The sequence below is a fragment of the Halichondria panicea genome, chromosome 6 (genome assembly GCF_963675165.1).
Source record: "Halichondria panicea chromosome 6, odHalPani1.1, whole genome shotgun sequence".
In the NCBI taxonomy this organism is placed as follows: domain Eukaryota; kingdom Metazoa; phylum Porifera; class Demospongiae; order Suberitida; family Halichondriidae; genus Halichondria; species Halichondria panicea.
In genome coordinates this window covers 7,152,428-7,170,146 of record NC_087382.1, presented here as the reverse complement: position 1 = coordinate 7,170,146, position 17,719 = coordinate 7,152,428, and the positions used below count along the sequence as shown (strand labels likewise).

Below are 17,719 nucleotides of genomic sequence, written 5' to 3'. Positions count from 1 at the left end.
TAGCTACAAGAGTCTCTATCCTTGAATGGGACCGCTAGCCATTAGTTTTGTTTCATACGCTCCTCTTCCACAACACTGCTCTAAATTGTGTTTTTCACATTTATTTTGTCAAACATGCGAGAGACATTATTATAGCATAGCGGAAGCTTGTTAGAGTACTTGATAAAAATTAAAAATGTGCTGGCCGTCCAGTTGGTATTGTATATAGGTACAGTGAAACCCACTATAACGGACACCTTTGGGGACAATTTTTTACTTTGTTGAGGTGTTTTGTACACAAACTGTTCATTAAATTTTGATACCTGAATCCCTGACAGTTATAATGCAATGCAGTTAGCCTTCTTCAGGGGTGGCCGTTAGCCACTGTTTAATTGTTTTATAAGTGTAAATTTACGGTTACTAAAAAAGTTAAGCGAGGGTGTGTGCTGAATATACAATACAATACTCATTTTTGGCGATGTATTGTATGTTGGAGTGGGAGACCAAAATTATATACAAGCATGCAGTACTGGTTAATAAGCGCACATTAACTAATATATAGGACTGGTGCATACTGGTTAGCAGACCAAGAGCCTGGATAGAAGGCGCATGGTTTTCTGCACAGTTCTCTGCCCAACTAGTCTCCACAGATATTAAGTCTCTTTCACTACCGGTAGCTGTGTTACTGCTGTCAGATATGACTATATATATAGACCTCTTGCAGACAAACGATCGAGCTAGCCAATGGAGATTTGCTTCATTGAAACGTCATGGGCGTGGTTAATTTCTATAAGCGCACCTGGATAATAGGTGCATAGAGGTCTGCTCTTTTTCCCTATACATAGGCGCATGCGCTTACTAACCAGATTATACGGTATACTAATTATCCCAAGATATAATGTTCGTGCCCAACCCCATTAATTGTATGCAGTTTTGGTGATTATATGTGACAGGGCCTAGGAAAACAACCCTTATGGAGCAAACTAATAATGTTCAGTACACTACAAAGTAAAATATTTAGAGCTATTTTAGGATTTTGGTTTTCTTTCATAAGAAGTAACTTCAATATCTCCTCTAACTAAAAAAAAATTTTTATCTGAAAAATTTTTTTGTATAGCCGTTACAAGGCAGCCATTGAATTTTTTCATGCTGTTCTTGTATGTGGATAGAACTTCGAACATTAGTTTCTCAAAACAGTAGGTCAATACTGTCCCCCTTTCACCCGAAATATTTTGGGGTAGGAAGGTGCAAAGTGAGTGATATTGTAATCAATTTGAAGCTTAAGCACTGCTTTATTTAATTAAGCAATAAAATACAATTAATTAGTTTGCTCCATAAGGGTTGTTTTCCTAGGCCCTGTCACATATACATGTATGCTGTACAATTATGGCGACACATGTCAATTATGTCATGCATTAATTATAGTATACCGGGGTTTTTTTGTATGGTGGAAATTTGTGCCCACCACCATGGTATAAAATTCAGTTTTTGGTGGAATACATAATTATAATTATAATGTATTTATGGCGACCCATGTCGATTTTATCAGTGGGTTTTTTTCGTACATTTCGTATTGTAGAGCATCATACGAAAATTAAAACGACGAAATTATTCTACCGCAATACGTTCAACAAAACTATCCAGCTATAAAAATCAATGGTTATAACTAAGTGGCTATAATAATTATGTTACATAATTATATAGTCTATTGTGATATTATGTTGAGAGAAACAGGCCAGAGTTGCATACTGCAGATATGAGCTGTTCACTTGGGGGCAGGCATTCCGAGCAGCCAGCTCAGTGTAGTGTGCGGACACAATGATGGCGGTCCCCATATAAAAACCACACACAGTGAACGCTTTAGCAAATCGACTGTTCTTGTCAGGACGCACTAAGAACATGAACCCTGAGAATATTAACAGTATAATCACAGCACAGTATTAAATGCAATATGCTATTTTGGCTATACAGTAGAAACTGATTACACTGTTTTGGAGGTGTCTATGGGATTTAGAAGCCCAAAGGCACTGATTTAGTATCCCGAGCGTAGCGAGGGAACTACAAGGCTTCTAAATCACACGGACACCGACAAAACAGTGTCTAACTCCTTTAGATACTTATAGCGTATATACATGCAGTAGCAGTAGGGTCAATAGCAGAGGTAGCCTCGGTCCCAGGCCGATTTTTTTTTAATAGAACAAAGTTGAAAAATACGGCCTGGTATTGATTGTATCTGGGCGTGGCAGGAACCGGAAACCAAAGCAGAGATTCTTCACACTTTGTTTCCTGTCATATTTCCCCGTATAAGTTTAATACCGTAATTTAGCTTTGTGTATGCTCCAAGTAACTGAAATCTAGCCATAGATTATCTAGCTAGCTAGCTACTGCAAGTTTAAGTTGTTCAGATTAACGTATACATTGTCCGCTTCACAAGAGGCCCCACTCTCATTGCAGAACAGGCCCAGCTCTTGTCAGAAGGAAGAAACGTCTTTGCCATGGTTTTCAACATGGTATGGCAAATCTCTTGCTTTCACTCACTGCCCTTTGTGATGGACTACAAACTAGTAGGTAGGACCAACACTGCCGGCCCTTGTCGACAGGTGTGTTGTTCTCTCTGCTTCTTGTGTTTTGGTTCCTAACCACGCCCAGATACAATCAACACCAGGCCTAGTTGTCGGCCTAGCTAGAAGCAACTCGGCCTGGAATCGAGGCTATAGCAGAGGCTGCAGAGCGCTCTATGCTCTGGATATGCAGCCATTTTCGAGCCCTACCCAGCAACTGGATGTCTTTGTGATAAGCGAGCTAGCTATAATTATAGGTAATCAGCTGGCAACCATACAATAATTATAGTAATTTTCATATTCGTGGTTCAGACATTTCGTGGATAATTATTTTCCTGGTTGCTGATTGCACTGCGGGTAAAGGTACTAGTAGGCCTTGACAATTTTTGGCCTATTCTGTTCAAAAAGTCAGCCTCAGTTTGGTGTACCGACATTACTCTCATTCTGAAAAGACAATTTATTTGTAGTTGTATTGTAGCATTACAGAAAGTGAAATATAGTCCTGAGTTTTCAAAAGAGAAAATACTCCTCCATGCCTGCCTACTAGTGGCTAGTGCTTACAGTACAGATCTATTGCGATAGATATGTCTAGCTACATTATAAGATAGAACCAAGTGAATTAGGTCTACCAGACTCTTGAGGGTCAAATACCCTACCCGGTATTATTCTCAGTTCCTAGAAGTCTCTCTAATAATTATTATGCTAGACTGAGGCTGAGCATAATTTGCCAAGCCCGAAAAGGTAGTGTAGGACTCTAGGTCGCTTCATTCGTGGGTAAAATATTCGTGGTCAGAGCTTCAACTACGAAAAACCACGAATATTTTGTCCCCAGCCCGAAAATGACCGGCTATAATTATGGTATAATTGTGCAAGAGGTAACCGTATAGCGGGTAATTTTTGTGGTTCATCAATATTTAGCCATTCGTAGTTTTTATTTTCGTGGTTGCTGCTTGCACTGCAGGGGTAAAATATTCGTGGTCCAGTGTAAAACCACGAATATTTTTCCCCCACGAAAATTACCCACTATACGGTATGCTAATCTAACCTGATGTAAATGCAGCAATTTAGTAAGCCAGGTGAGGAAAGTAAACAAAGACCGTGGCACTATCGAGGCTCCTTATGCGCCTCTGGTTAACAAGTCTTACCTCCGCCTCCTGCAAAGAGGACCATGAACACTGGTAGGAAGTACCCGGTGGCTACAGCAACGTGGTAGTCATGCATGAACGATGACACGAGAAACACAACTAGGGCAGTGAGCCAAGAACTCTTGAGCACCTGCACGTATACACACACAACAACTCAAAGTTAGCAATTCTGCGAGCATCAAGTGACAAGGCAATTTGATCGCTATCAGAAGAGAGTGGACAAATTATCAGTATGCATACAATAGTAACATGCACTAACTAACACTAGCTTGCCTTCCGCAAATCTTGGTAAAAATAGGCATTGATCCAGTCATAGATCAGAACATTCCACTTGCGATAGAAGATTGTATAGCTAGAACTGTTCCACCAGTCCTGCGGGTGCATGTGTAAATAGTATAGTTTAAAGGATGTAAATCTAAGTGCATGTGTGAGCAGATGCATTAGCTACTAAGTTTTCAATCATGCTACCTACAGTGTAGAACTCGCGATCAGCAAATCGAGTCAGCTCTGCAGTGAAGTTGGGCCATGAATGAAAAATTACCACTAGTGACGACAAAATCCCTAGTGAAGCAGTCATCATAGTGTACTGGTAGGTGTTCCACAAGTCTTGCGGTCTGCATGACGATACGTAACTACATGTACATGAATTGTACCAATGTATAACTCATGCACCTGAAAGACGCAGGGACCAGCCACTTGCCATAGATTATGAAATGGATGTAGGAAAAAGCCAAAAACTGAAAGAGAACAGAATTATGATAATTATGTTGTGGGCTCTACTATATACATATTTATATGAGTTTACCTCTCCAATATAAATGGCTACATTTCTCCAGCAGATGGGCCCCTTTAATCTGTAAAGAATTATTAATTTTATCAGCAAACTAAACTGTGCTCAACTGCATCATGGGTACTTACTACATTTACCACTTAGCAGAACTTAGGAGAAGGAGGCTGGTTGTTCAGGGCAAAAAATACTAATACCTTAATGTTACTTTTATTAAACTGTTTATGCAATAGTTAAAAATTATGAAAGGGTACTTTTGAGAGTATACTTCAGCTGGCCCTTTTAAACATCACATTTATATCTACATGCATGACTCCAAAACTTCCATTCCACCTTACAAAAACTCATGCATACTATTATCGTGCTAATGATTTTGCTGCAATAAGGAATTATACTAGCACTAGCTCATAACAAGCACTGGCAAGGTTAATAGCATTCGGTATGCCTCGTGCAATTAGCCATTGCTTGTTACTCGTTCTATTAATCCCATTTTGTACTCTTAACCATGTACAAAAATAAATTAGTACCCTAAAAACAAATTTGAGCCTGTTATACATGTATAATAAGGTTAAGCTAATTGTAGCGAGAGTACTAACTCTTATACTTAACTACAGTGCATCCAGTATAAAGAGTAGAATACCAAAAATGTGTGAGTAGTTGTACTTAAATGTAAATATCTTATGATTGGAACATTTCTAAGAAAATCTGCTGATACCATTGTGTAGGTGAATGAATAAGCTACAACATATCCAAAATTGTTTCCATGACAACATAAGGTGGTGGGTTTGTGGTAATTAATAAAACAGTACCCAATTGTTATAGTGGGTAATCGGTTAGGGAGAGAAAAGGCCAACAGTTTCCGGCTAAGGTTTGGAACTTTGTCACAACATCTATAGATAGTTTGGCTATCTTATGAAAGATTCGATGTTACTTAAATATCTACACACCCTCCGCAGTGCTCAAAATTGCTAGTTTTTAGTGCCGTTTCGGTTAGGGAGAGATTTGAAGAAAATCTTACGGTTAAGGTCTAAAAATTACACGGAGTAAGCTTGAATACGTTGTCTAACTTGAAAAATTTTTCCAAAAATACTTTAGTTCCAGAGATAATTGATGTTACGTACATTTTTTTACGATCCCCCATTATCTCCTAAAATTATTTCCCACTACAACAACGGTTCGCGTTTTTCACGGATTGACCTTGAAGCTTGAAAAATTAATCTTGTTTACTCTGGCGATATTTTATAAGTCCTCGAAAATTTGCTGCTGTACGGAAATCACCTTGGATAATGGTCCCTGTAAAGCAGAGTAGGTACAAACAGAAAGTAGAGGTACTTGCTGAACGAGCCGACAGAGGGATCCATTTGTCTCTCATACCAGACTGCGGGTCCATCTTCATCATCTTTATGCCACGGGTTCAATAATTTGGTACTATTCTCACGAATAAATGAGAAACTCTTCATAACTAGTCTCATCTGTGGGTTTACTTCAACATAATTAATTGGTTTCCGATATTATAATTACATCAATGTCAACAACTTGCAAAAGCAGTTATATAGTGGCCGGCTGTGGCTATAATTATACACTGAAACTGTATTCTATAGACCTGTGATGTCTAGCTACTAGCACTGATTTTAAACTCACATGTTCTATTGTAGAGAGACATCTGAAGACCGGAGGTAAATCTAAAAGTAGTAAAGACCTAAACACAGCTATCATGGTAACCACAACCATAGCTAGGTAAGCTAACATAAAGAGACGATCGATAACACCCCCAGTAAACTTCCGCAATCTTTGCCAAACCTGTGAAATGAAACAACGGAAACTTATTAGCACTTAATATCCACGTTGCATTATTAAAGTGAGTGATAGGCTGCCGTTTTTGATTCTTGGAGTTGCTATGCAATCGTAAACAGTGCTGCAGGTACTAATGATGCAATATTGTTAGGCGTTAGCCATGCACTAACCACAAAGCTTGGGTAGACCAAAAGTGCTCCTGAGATTTGCAGAATTTCTAACAAAGTGAACCTCAGCCAATCCATTGGCCCCCCAAACATGAGGGTCTCCACCCTCAGATCAAAGCCTCCAGAACTGATGACGTCTCCAGCTGTCAATATAACGGCTATGATGCCAAACTGAATGAGCGCAATGTTCCAGAGACCACCAAAGTGCTGACTGCCCTCCAACAGCTGACTGCATAGATATGGGACAAGCTAAAAATCAGTCAAAGTGATCATTATACCTATACCATCGATCTAGGTACTGTCCAACGTTTATCATAATTATGTTCTCTAGCTAGTCTCAAAGGCTATAACTATAACAGAGCTAGATCTAGTCGATCATCGGTAGTATATCTAGTATAGTCTCTATGATAATTATGCATTGCAAGTCAAAATTGTAGCTTACGTAAAAAGGGACTTGCGATCTTTGAACACCTTCACACGCATATCTAGATGTCTATGAGCCTACCAGGCCTGCAAGGTTGCGCATAGATATATATGAGACAAAATGTGCACAGAGCTAACTAACTAGCTATAGAGACGAGGAGATAAATAAGGGGCGTGGCAAGGTGTCAATATCACCTGATAAGGCTTCATGGCATTCAGATCAGATCAAGGTGTTTGCTTTCCAAACTTCTCTTCCACACTAGATCTACACTATAGCCAATTAACTTTCTAGTGTCTGTAAACATTATTGGTAGTCAAAACAGAGTCTGGCAGTGCTCTCATGCTAGCCTCAATGAGCTATGCTATTTGTGCAACTCCACAATAATTATTATGGTACAATAACACAGCTCATGCCTGCATGGTCTATCTATGGTAAATTGAACTCTTGATGGTAGACTCTATAATTATATAGATCTTGATATTGTACAAGTTCTCAGTACGAGATATTCTAGTTCTTAGAATCATTATTATGACCCGATACAAATGCACCCGTACTGCAATTTATTATTTATAAGGATTTTCCCTGATTTGAATGGATTACAATATTGAGGTTTATGCAGGAATTGGTTGGTCTCGGAAGTTAGCACGATTACGTATTTCTGTTTCTAAGCAAAATAAAAACTTCACTCCTGGAAAAATTACGTCTACAGATCGATACTAAGAAAGCCAAACCATAATTAGCCAAGGTTTTCCAGCCTCCTCTGTGTCAGGTCTATCTAGCTATATAATAAAATGGCACAGCACAAACTAATGTGCGTGACAAATTTTTGTCAATAAACTCTAAACTCATTACAGTAGCGGGAAATGTTCGTTATTTGGCTTCAGATCCTGCAGCAGAAATTTTAAATTTTCGTGGGTCAATGCCAGGAAACTACTGACACCCACCAATAGCTTTGCATTTGAAATACCAGTGCATGGGAGTTTCTCCTGGTTTTAATTTTCGTGTTACTGCTCTGCCTGCCTTCGAAAAACGCGAAATTTTGCACCTCCCAAAAATTTCCCACTGTACCGTAGGTGATACAGTAAAACTTGCAATATTCTGGGCAACTTGGCTGTAACCACAGTTGTAACCACATAGCTGAAAATTATGAATACCATTAAGCACTTCTACAGTATGTGTATATACACCATAATATGACTTTGCACGACCACATTGAAACGGGGCAAACTGGAGCACCAATGTCACCCCAGTAAGTCAAGACAAAATCACAATGTAAATTCCATGATTGATAACATTTTGTTGCAGGGTGAGACAACTACTGCCTTGAATTAATACTCTTCAGCAAGAGACAACTCCAGAGACAACCCCAGAGACAATCCAAGACACAATCCCAAAGATATCCCAACAACTTCTCAGTCTGTGCAAGACACTTCCTTCCAAAGGTTTACCATCTCCTGCAACAACGAAAAGGATTTGTTAACGAGAAATGACATCAGCAGTCAGAACCTAGAGGAAGAATTGGCCAAACAGGAATCATTTTCTGAGGAGGGACTGGAAGCTACTTCTCATTCTGTGCATGACAGTTCTTCTCAAAGATGTACCGTCCCTAGCCTCCTTCACCGGCCTAAGTGAAGTGGGAAGTGCGGCCTGGGATCGAGGCTATACCGTCCCCTGCAACAACAAATATAATTTGTGTGTTGACCTCGAGAATTTGAACTGCCTTGCAGAGGAATTGACCCATCAATTATCTTCTCATGACACTTCCTCTCAAATATGTACCATCCCCTACAACAACAAATATAATTTGTGTGTGAGAGATGACGTCGAGACTTTGAACTGCCTTGCAGAGGAGTTAACCCCATCTTCTTATGACACTTCTTCTCAAAGATCTACCGTCCCCTGCAACATTTTGTGTGGGAGATGACCTCAAGACTTTGAACAGGATTGAAGTGACCCATCAATCATCTTCTGTGGAGACAATCCCATTTAACGTCCCCTGCAACAACAAAAATAATTTGTGGTGTGTGAGTGACAACCTCGAGACTTTAAACAACCCGGAGGAGGAATTGGCTCAACAAGGAATGTCGCAATCACCATCTGTGGAAACAATCCCATTTACCGTCCCCTGCAACAACAATAATTTGTGTGAGAGATTATCTTAATGGTTCAATCAGCCTGGAGAAGGAACAGGGAATATCACGATCATCTTCTAAGGAGCTTCCTTGGGCCTGGGCTTTTGCCGATTACAAGCCGAAAGTGGCTGCAGAAAAATATTGTCAATTGCCTTCAAGTGGGTCAGATATCACACTAAAAATAGTGAACATAATAGTTATGCTAAAATTATTCTTAGTAAATATACAGGGCCTATGCTTTATATATAATTATACCATAGATAGTAAAAGAAAGGGATTGGAAACGCATCACGTGCACCAATGTTTTCAACAGAGTCTGGATGGTACAAAATAATAAATACATTGTTGTCGTGTTTATTGTAACTAAAATAATTATGATAGATCTAGCTTTTTTTTTACTGATATGGATGCCATCATGAAGCCCTTATCCTTTAACTACACTGTCCACAGTATGAGCTTAGACACGCTTAGAGCTCCAGCTTGAGATACTCTCATAATTATACTATGTGGCTTCGATTTACGCCGCAATGAAGGGCCTGTAATCAAGGCTACGATCCGTAAGTAGGATTGAGCCGTATGACGTAATGCGTTTCCAATCCCTTTCCTTTACTATACTCAATGCTAGCCACACACATTTTAACTATGTACTATCAGTGTGATCCAGCACTACAAGAGCGGCAGAGAATTATGATTGTCCACGGTTTTTCCCACAATTGGACCCGAAACAAAATTAATTACTGATTTGTAGCACTTTCAAAGAGCTACTAAATTCTAAATACGTTATGAATTGTTTATCAAACTCATAGCTAGGCATCCGCTCACCTACGACTGACCAAGTTCTTGTCTCCAATGAAGGCACACACACAAGGAGACTCGTTGGGCAAACTGAACTGGGCCAGGCCCCACTGAGAGTCCACGTACAGCCCCATGCCGATCATCCCCAGGATACTATTAAACTTGAGCCAAACTGTACATTAGGTGGGGGGGGGGGAGGAGGGGTGTCGTACAAACGTTGACAATAGCTTTGCATGTCAGCAATTGTCCCATATATACGGTTTGAAAGTATGACAAGAGAGGAGGGCTATTAGATCTAGTGGAGTGAGGGTGGACACTCACTGACTTTTGTGTATAATAATTATAATTATACGTAGCAACAGTTCAGACTATGCGCACAATGCACACATCAGTATCTAAGCGTCTTTTGGCTGTTCACATTGGCAACAACAATTTCACGCTGTGTTATAAAGATTATAAGCCAGCACTGGGAGCTAAGCGCCTCAGAGAACAGCTCCATAATTATGCCGAACTCAATGAAGAATGGTGTATATCAAAGTGTCCGGGGTTCCCATTTCGAGATAACACTACACCCATAATTATCATGCAACGTATTTGATATTTTGCAGTAATGTTGCATGCAGTAATATGCATGTTGCTTCTCTAATTCCCCACTGGCCTACCATGCACGCTGACACTGCCACCCCCTGTGATGACAATTGTATAATTATAGGGAAACTCACAAAATGGGTCAAGGTCAAATATATAGAATACTGAATATATACACCATTCTCATTCGAATTTCATTGGCATAATTATATGGAGCTATTTCTGAGGCTGTGCTGAAAGGTTATGCTTGCTGTTACATGACTGTATATAGTTAAATGTTTGACTTAGTGTATGCTTACTGCATGAACACGGTTCATACTTACTGTGGTTACAAATGTGGTTACAGCCAAGTTACAACGTACTGTAAGTGTTAATAGTAAATCATCATACCTTATAAATGATGATTCTACTGTATAATTAGTAAGTAACACTAAGAGTACATGTATTTAATTATACTCTTGGTAACACTGTATCAGCTATTATTATTGATATAAAAATTGTATGTATATATATATTACAGCCATACCATACATTTATTGTTATACTGTTTCAAACTGCTACAGCAGCACACTACCATACTCAATCTGCTTAGTCCCTCGTATAGTGATACCTTCACCAATATCACTGTCCTCCGGAGGCACATAGAAGTATTCTGTGTCCTCATCCTCCTCCCGCTTTTTTACACACATTAGGTTTCCCCATGTACTTGGGTGCAGAAGGAATGCCAAAGGGGGAAGAAGAGTTCGAAACGAATCAGCTAAAGCATGTGCCAACCATAGAGGATAGAAAGGCGGTTCACCTCGACTGCTTCGAATTGCAGAGTTTATTCGATTCACCACTAGAAAAATACAGATTAGGTTGTATAGAATAGGGTACATCATGACAAACACTATCTCTTTGATCCCTTTAGTGTACCGCTGTCGAACCAAGCCCTGAACAGATTTCCAGCGTTTACACAGCGCAACTACAATCACCAACAGACTTGCAAAACCGAACACCATAAGGAACATAAGTGGACCATAAAACAACGTAAAGATAAGCACAAGACCAATCGTTGGATCGCTTGTACACCCATTCTCTGTCTCTTTAATCCAACACCACAGTCCTGATAGGCCATACATATTTGTAGCAAATGGTATCCAGTTAAATGTGAGTGGCAGTATGAAAATTGCAAATAGAGCAATGATTTCGCCTTTGGATATTTTTTGACTCTGCTGAACAAGCTTCAAGTGGTACAAATTCCAAACAAGGTGCAACAAATACAGGAATATCCATAATACAACAAAATTGCCTATCCAAAGAGCTATTTGATCAAGAAAAGCAAAAATAGAGCATGGAACGTCCCAGCCATTTCTCACCTCCACTTGAGAGTCTGGCTTATTATGAATAATTGGTGTTTGCTCAAGAATCAAAGAAATTGCTTGAAACATCACAGCAATCATGAAGTACAGCACAAGCCTATACACAAACCTCTTATATGCTTTTGCACACAAAATTAGTAGAGTAGCAGCAATACAAGTTACTGTAGCCAGTGAGGATACAACTAGCTTGGTGGTGAATATGATATTAAAGTCACTGTCCGTGTAGTTGTGACACCCACCAGCCATGTCCACTAGACTGTAATATAGCCAAGAAATAGTTCCTGTCTTTTAGATCCAAAAAAGGCCGAAGCTGTACCAAAATTAATCTGGTAAAGATATCCTTTAAGAAAGCTAGGTTTTAATTACTACCAGGAGGAGTAATACTACCAGGAGGAGGAGTAATACTACCTTTGATGATCCAGTATGCCTAGGATTGGCCAGGAAAGCACTCAAACAAATTATAACAATGCTAGTTATAATTATGCTCTCGCCGAATTTCTTGTTTCAACGCTTTTTGGTGTTTTCCCCAGCTAGCACATTGCACATTTTGGAAGAAACAATGCTGGCCATAAAATTATATGCAGATAATTGCATGCTTATAATTATTTGTGACATTAAATGATTTATTGTATGGGTGATAGTTCTATAAGCATTTTTATGGCATGTCATTGGAAAGTGGAGTACAAAATGCTACCGGTTGTCTCGAGGAAAAAATAGAAGGGGAAAGTAAAACGTAAAATAATGTTTTATGCTGTAACAATTTTCTATACCGTATTATTTACTAGAATGTTTTGCGAGAATCAAACATTTGTGAATTTTGCGAGGGTTGATTAATTTGCAACAATAAAATTTGCAAAACCTAAATTATTACTAGTAAATACACACAATCCTTGCCAGAACACAATTAATAGTTAGATTGGAAAGGGTCAAATTTTCTGCTGATTTGGCTCGATCATTCGCAAAGGTTTTTCACCAGCAAAATATTCTAGTAATACGGTACGTATAGCAGGTTATTTTCGCAGATTGCCCAAACTAAATATTTCAAGGATTTATTTTCGAGGATAGTGGTTCAAATGACCACACCCCTACAGTAGAGAAGTTTCAATACTGGATGTAAACCAATTTTCGAGACACTAAGTTTTCATTTTTCTAGGTCAATCCTCGAAAACCTCAAAAAAATAACCAGCTATACGGTAGTTGTACATGCATGGCAAAGAATATCATTTTATAGAGTTTCTTTACCACCAGGGTGCTGGTTTAATCGATACCTAAAATTAGAAGAATAAATGTAGTCTTTGAGAGCTTTAGATTGTCTCTCAGCTGCTAGCTAGCAGTTAATAATTATGGGCAGTCGATTATCGGTTTGAGCATTATTTTATGCAGCTCTAGAAAGTTTGCACTGCATGGATCATTTTCCAGAAAGTTGTTGCTTAATATATTGTCTGTGAGAGGAACACTTCTGCCAGCTTTCCTGTAGGATATATTAATTTTCATCTGATAATTGATTGACCTGAACATTAAAATGATTTGTACAGTGCTGTTAATAATTATTGGCCGTGTAACAGCAGATTTTGACTCAAAGCTGAGAGCAAAGAGTACTCTAGCTATAGCTGAGAGGGCGTAACGTGTGATCAACTGTGAACATTTCTAAGCTACAGGTAGGTACCCTAAGGCCAAACATAACCTCGGATCCTAAAAAAACAGCTGGTATGATTATATTGCCACATTTTAGTGACAATTATGATGAATAGAACAGCAGACAATCATTGTGGCGAGAAAAAATGAAAAATATGACTCTAGATAAATTAATTAGTTTGTTTTCTTCTAACATTTCGTTTACGCCATAGTTCAAAAAGAACAGATTGGAACGCATCGTAAGGCTGAGGAGGATCATTCCATGTTAAATGTTTCTGTACTGAAATGATAGCTGCTTGCATTTGAGTGAGTTGCTCATCAGTAACCGACACAAGAATTTGTTTTAGTTCAGCAATCTGGAAAGTGTACACATAGTATTATGTCCACAACGGATGTGACTATAGTAACCAATTAAATAGCAATGTCATAATTATGTACATATGTACCCACCTGACTCTCCTTCACTGTAACAGCAACTGTGCTCCAGTTAATGATGGAAGATAGAGGCAGAATGTAGTGATCAGCAATTATCACCGGAATACAACCAAACCAGACAGCATCCATGAGACGTGGGCTCCATGCTTTGTTGCCTCGTGGGCACAAGCAGAACGTAGTAGATTTTAATGCACTGCACATTGTGCAAGGGATGATTATAATGTGTGTATGGATGCAGATACTTTTTAGGATTAAGAATTTAAGAACGCAGAAACTTACAGGATGTAATCCTCGTCACTGATGTAGCCTTTCACTAGGTGGAAGTCCGTGTCATCCTCAAACAACTGATAGAGTTGTGGTCTTACTGGGCCTCTGAGTGACAACATTTTTTTTAGAATTAGCAAAGTAAGTTTTATGTGTTTTATCTGCAAATAATAATGCGTGGCTAGCGAAACTACAGAACAGCAGTCACATCGAATCCACTCGCTGACATAAATTATTTGTACACACCTTCCAGGATGACCTGCCATAAATGCCAGCTTGGTCCTCACTTTTGGATCAAAGGGCACCCCTCCTTGCCCTATAACAGCCCAGTCTATAGAGCCCCTTCCAGGATGAGGGGGAAGTGATATGTCTTTGTGGGGTACAAACATAGGCTCTGAGCTATCAGCCGTGTTGACAAGACCGATACTGTTCTTCCAAAGGTTGGGATCCGATCGTTTCACCAGGTTTGTACCCATATCATGAGCACACACATAAAAATGGTCTGTTCCCAAGCTCTCGTTCCAATATGGATAATTAAATTTGATATATTCTACTATTTGATTCATGGTGTCCGCAGCTTTATTGATCCCTTCAGCCAGATTCGACACAGACTTGCGATACGCACTGCACCGGGCTGGGATGAAATAAAACGTAGCCTTTTCTGGATCCTGTAGGTGATGTGTGTATGAATGACATTTCCCAATTACGATATTTAATACATGTATGGGACTAAGCGCAAAAGTAATATCAACCAACTACGCTGAAGAACCAGAGGAAGCTAAGTTTAGTACATTGCACATACATTTTACCTCTGTTCTGAACTTGCTCTTGGCCAAAAGACTGATGAATAAGTGCTCCACTCCGTACTTGTAGTCCATATAAGATGGCATGACTTCTCCAATTTCAGTGCTATATACGTATCTGAACAACCATCATAAAGTTAAGATAAATTATACAGGATTTGGGGGAATTGTTATCACTAAACTACAGTGTTAATTACAAATGTATAGTGCCATGCATGAAATCAGAAGAATGGTCATACAAATGTATACGTAACTCAACAAAAATTTAAGAGTTCTAAAGGATACATCTTAAGATTCTTGTCCATGATGTCGTAATCTGTCATATGATGTTTGAACACTCCAGCATCACGATCAGTCTTCACTCTTACTTCCTCTCGTTTCACCTTGTGCTTGATGTAGAGGTCAATGGACGTCACTCTGTGCTTGTTGTCCACTCGAGATTTCACCCAACCCTCACTGTTGAAACCATTACAATCGTTTAGAGTTGAACAAATGCGCTTGAGCTGATCGATTGAGGCTCCATAGGCGGCAAACATGTCCTACGGGTGATACGTGTATTTGTGGTGGTGGTGGTTTGATTAAGTCAACAGCAATTAAACATTCGGCAGCATGCAGTGCCACTAGCCAAGGTTTGGGCACCAGATACTGAACTGAAAGTAATTCACAAGCTGCATGCACATGTAACCATACAAAGAGTTGGGGTAAAGTATACCAGACTGGGGTTGCCCCAAACACTGAACCTATAGATGCACACATGCATGTAATGGTGACATGCACGTACAGCATTCACTCACATTTTCAGAGGAGTCCACCCCTTCCAGTTTAACATATGTAGTGTGAGTCACATAATTGACAGCTCTAGATCTAGAAACAGCCACACTAGTACTCATGTCCTGTTTTAGTATCGCATTGCTTCGTACGTACTTTGGGGGCTGAAAGGGAGTAGTGATTCATGCGTTGATACACAGCTTAGAGCCAAGCTTTAACCGATATATGTAACACACCTTTCAGTGAGAATTATAGTGGTCAGCGTTTTTGCTATTTACCGACCCAGAAACCTAAGTGACAATGACTGGCCAAATATTAGTAGTTGCGCATCGGCTCAGTGAAGCTAAGTATATAGTACATTGCACGTGCAAAGTAAAAAAGTTGAATAACTAAATATCTCGGCTACAGTTATATACTAAGCGTAAGCACTCTATCGGTCTGTTTTCTCAATCCCCCGACCTTCATTAGAAAACAACAAGGTATTTACAGTAAGGGTTTGAGCCTTATGAACCAAACTAACATGCTTTCAACAATCTTATGTACATGCTCCTAAAAACTAATTAAAGCAATAACGCACGCTTGTGTGTATACAGAGTCTTAGGAATAAACATTGGCTGTTTATTCAAATAAAACTACCAAGACTTTAGTTGCTATATATACTTGCTTCCCACATGCATTAGGATTTGATATTGATAGAGGTCAAATCATCTACCGTATACCGGTATTCGAATGCGTAGCTAATTAATCAATTGCGAATTAATGACACGTACTGTGTGTACATGCAAGCCTGATTGTGTTTCTTAATAATAATTATTGCATGAGTGTACAATTAATGTAGCTTAAAGTGCAGTTGTCTCATGTCTAGCAAATCTTCTTACATGATCAATATTGAACTTATTAGAGCAAGAATGTTAAGGTGGATGGCATGGTATTTGCCCCTTAGACCTTTGGAATTAGACCTTAAAATACCTTGCTGAAGCTGACAGCATCTAGACCGTAATAAGTACAGTATATCTATATGCATCGATTATAGTTAGCGGGTTTTGACATACATGTAGCAGACAGGTTGTACCCGTTTTATCACAGACTGTGAGTACATGCGTATACAAGTCTTGCATGCATGCAATAATAACACATCCATACTATACATGTATGTGGTAGCACTCCCAAAAGACAGTTGACTTGACCTTTATCATATCAAATTCCTAATGAATGTGGGAAGCAAATAGCACTATACCAAGAGTTGGCTATACATGTAGCTAGTTGTTTTCAAAGATATATGATTCATCGTACAGATATCAACACAGCATTTCGTATTGCATAAAGGGCATCACTAATTGCGACATTTTCGTGGGGGCAATTCGTTGAATTGAGCAGTGGTGATTTTCGTTTGTTCATTACATGCGCTGCATACATCCATTCCGATAAAACATGCCTACATTGTTGTGGGTAAATTTTTCGTCAGGTCAGCTTGTCCAAGAATATTAATGAATTTTTTACGAAAATTATCCGCTATAATTATGTCTGCTTTTATACATGTACCAAACACGCTATACCTTTACCTCAATCTGCTTTTCTAAATGAACCTTGCTACAAGGGATTTACATACGATTACAGTATGACAGTCTATCACTCACTGCTTTCTGATGAAGGGCCTCTGTTTGGAGGTGTACGTAGATTAGTCCAGCGGCGCCGAGCATCAACACCACAATAGCAAGTCCTGCACTCCTTGCCTTGCATCTCATACTTGACCAGCAGCTATCTGCTGTAGCTGTGAGATCTGGTCTCTATGATTGAATGCACAGTGTATGATGCAAATCACATGCTGATATGATATGGGCTAAGCGGGTAGACCATCTCTTGAATCTATGGCTAGACAAAACGTTTTTAATAGTAATGCAATGGAAAAAATCACCACAGGCCAAGTAGAAGAACTTACTGTCAGCAACTCAAGTTCTGGATACAAACATCAGGCGCAACTGCTTTGCAATTTGAAGATATGCACAGTGCAGTGCAATATCATAATTCAGGTTAAGTTGTTGATCCCCGCCCCTCACCCCTCCCATGCCCTATGGGAGGCA

General features: G+C 39.3%; 3 protein-coding genes across 5 annotated transcripts; all 3 read right to left on the bottom strand.

Moving 5' to 3' along the window:
- Positions 1-1,573: 1,573 nt before the first annotated feature.
- Positions 1,574-9,968, bottom strand: LOC135337837 (sterol O-acyltransferase 2-like). 2 transcript variants are annotated; one of them, XM_064533840.1, is made up of 11 exons: positions 8,364-9,968; positions 6,876-8,311; positions 6,437-6,662; positions 6,114-6,272; positions 5,751-5,944; positions 4,491-4,539; positions 4,358-4,422; positions 4,158-4,299; positions 3,959-4,057; positions 3,686-3,815; positions 1,574-1,885 (listed from the first exon to the last, which is right to left on the bottom strand). In XM_064533840.1, exons 2-11 carry the CDS (start codon positions 6,914-6,916, stop codon positions 1,668-1,670), a joined length of 1,323 nt encoding a protein of 440 aa, XP_064389910.1. In that variant the 5' UTR covers positions 6,917-8,311; positions 8,364-9,968; the 3' UTR covers positions 1,574-1,667. The 2 variants fall into 2 exon arrangements, with proteins under 2 accessions (XP_064389910.1, XP_064389909.1); XM_064533839.1 differs by having other exon boundaries at positions 6,876-9,117; positions 9,812-9,968.
- Positions 9,969-10,797: 829 nt separating this feature from the next.
- On the bottom strand, positions 10,798-12,090 carry LOC135337848 (uncharacterized). Its single transcript, XM_064533852.1, has one exon. It carries the CDS (start codon positions 11,977-11,979, stop codon positions 10,930-10,932), a length of 1,050 nt encoding a protein of 349 aa, XP_064389922.1. The 5' UTR covers positions 11,980-12,090; the 3' UTR covers positions 10,798-10,929.
- Positions 12,091-13,375: 1,285 nt separating this feature from the next.
- LOC135337835 (uncharacterized) lies at positions 13,376-17,695 on the bottom strand. 2 transcript variants are annotated; one of them, XM_064533833.1, is made up of 9 exons: positions 17,578-17,695; positions 17,276-17,425; positions 15,665-15,802; positions 15,156-15,409; positions 14,877-14,988; positions 14,314-14,735; positions 14,083-14,175; positions 13,819-13,996; positions 13,376-13,724 (listed from the first exon to the last, which is right to left on the bottom strand). In XM_064533833.1, exons 2-9 carry the CDS (start codon positions 17,381-17,383, stop codon positions 13,539-13,541), a joined length of 1,491 nt encoding a protein of 496 aa, XP_064389903.1. In that variant the 5' UTR covers positions 17,384-17,425; positions 17,578-17,695; the 3' UTR covers positions 13,376-13,538. The 2 variants fall into 2 exon arrangements, with proteins under 2 accessions (XP_064389903.1, XP_064389904.1); XM_064533834.1 differs by lacking the exon at positions 15,665-15,802.
- Positions 17,696-17,719: the final 24 nt, after the last annotated feature.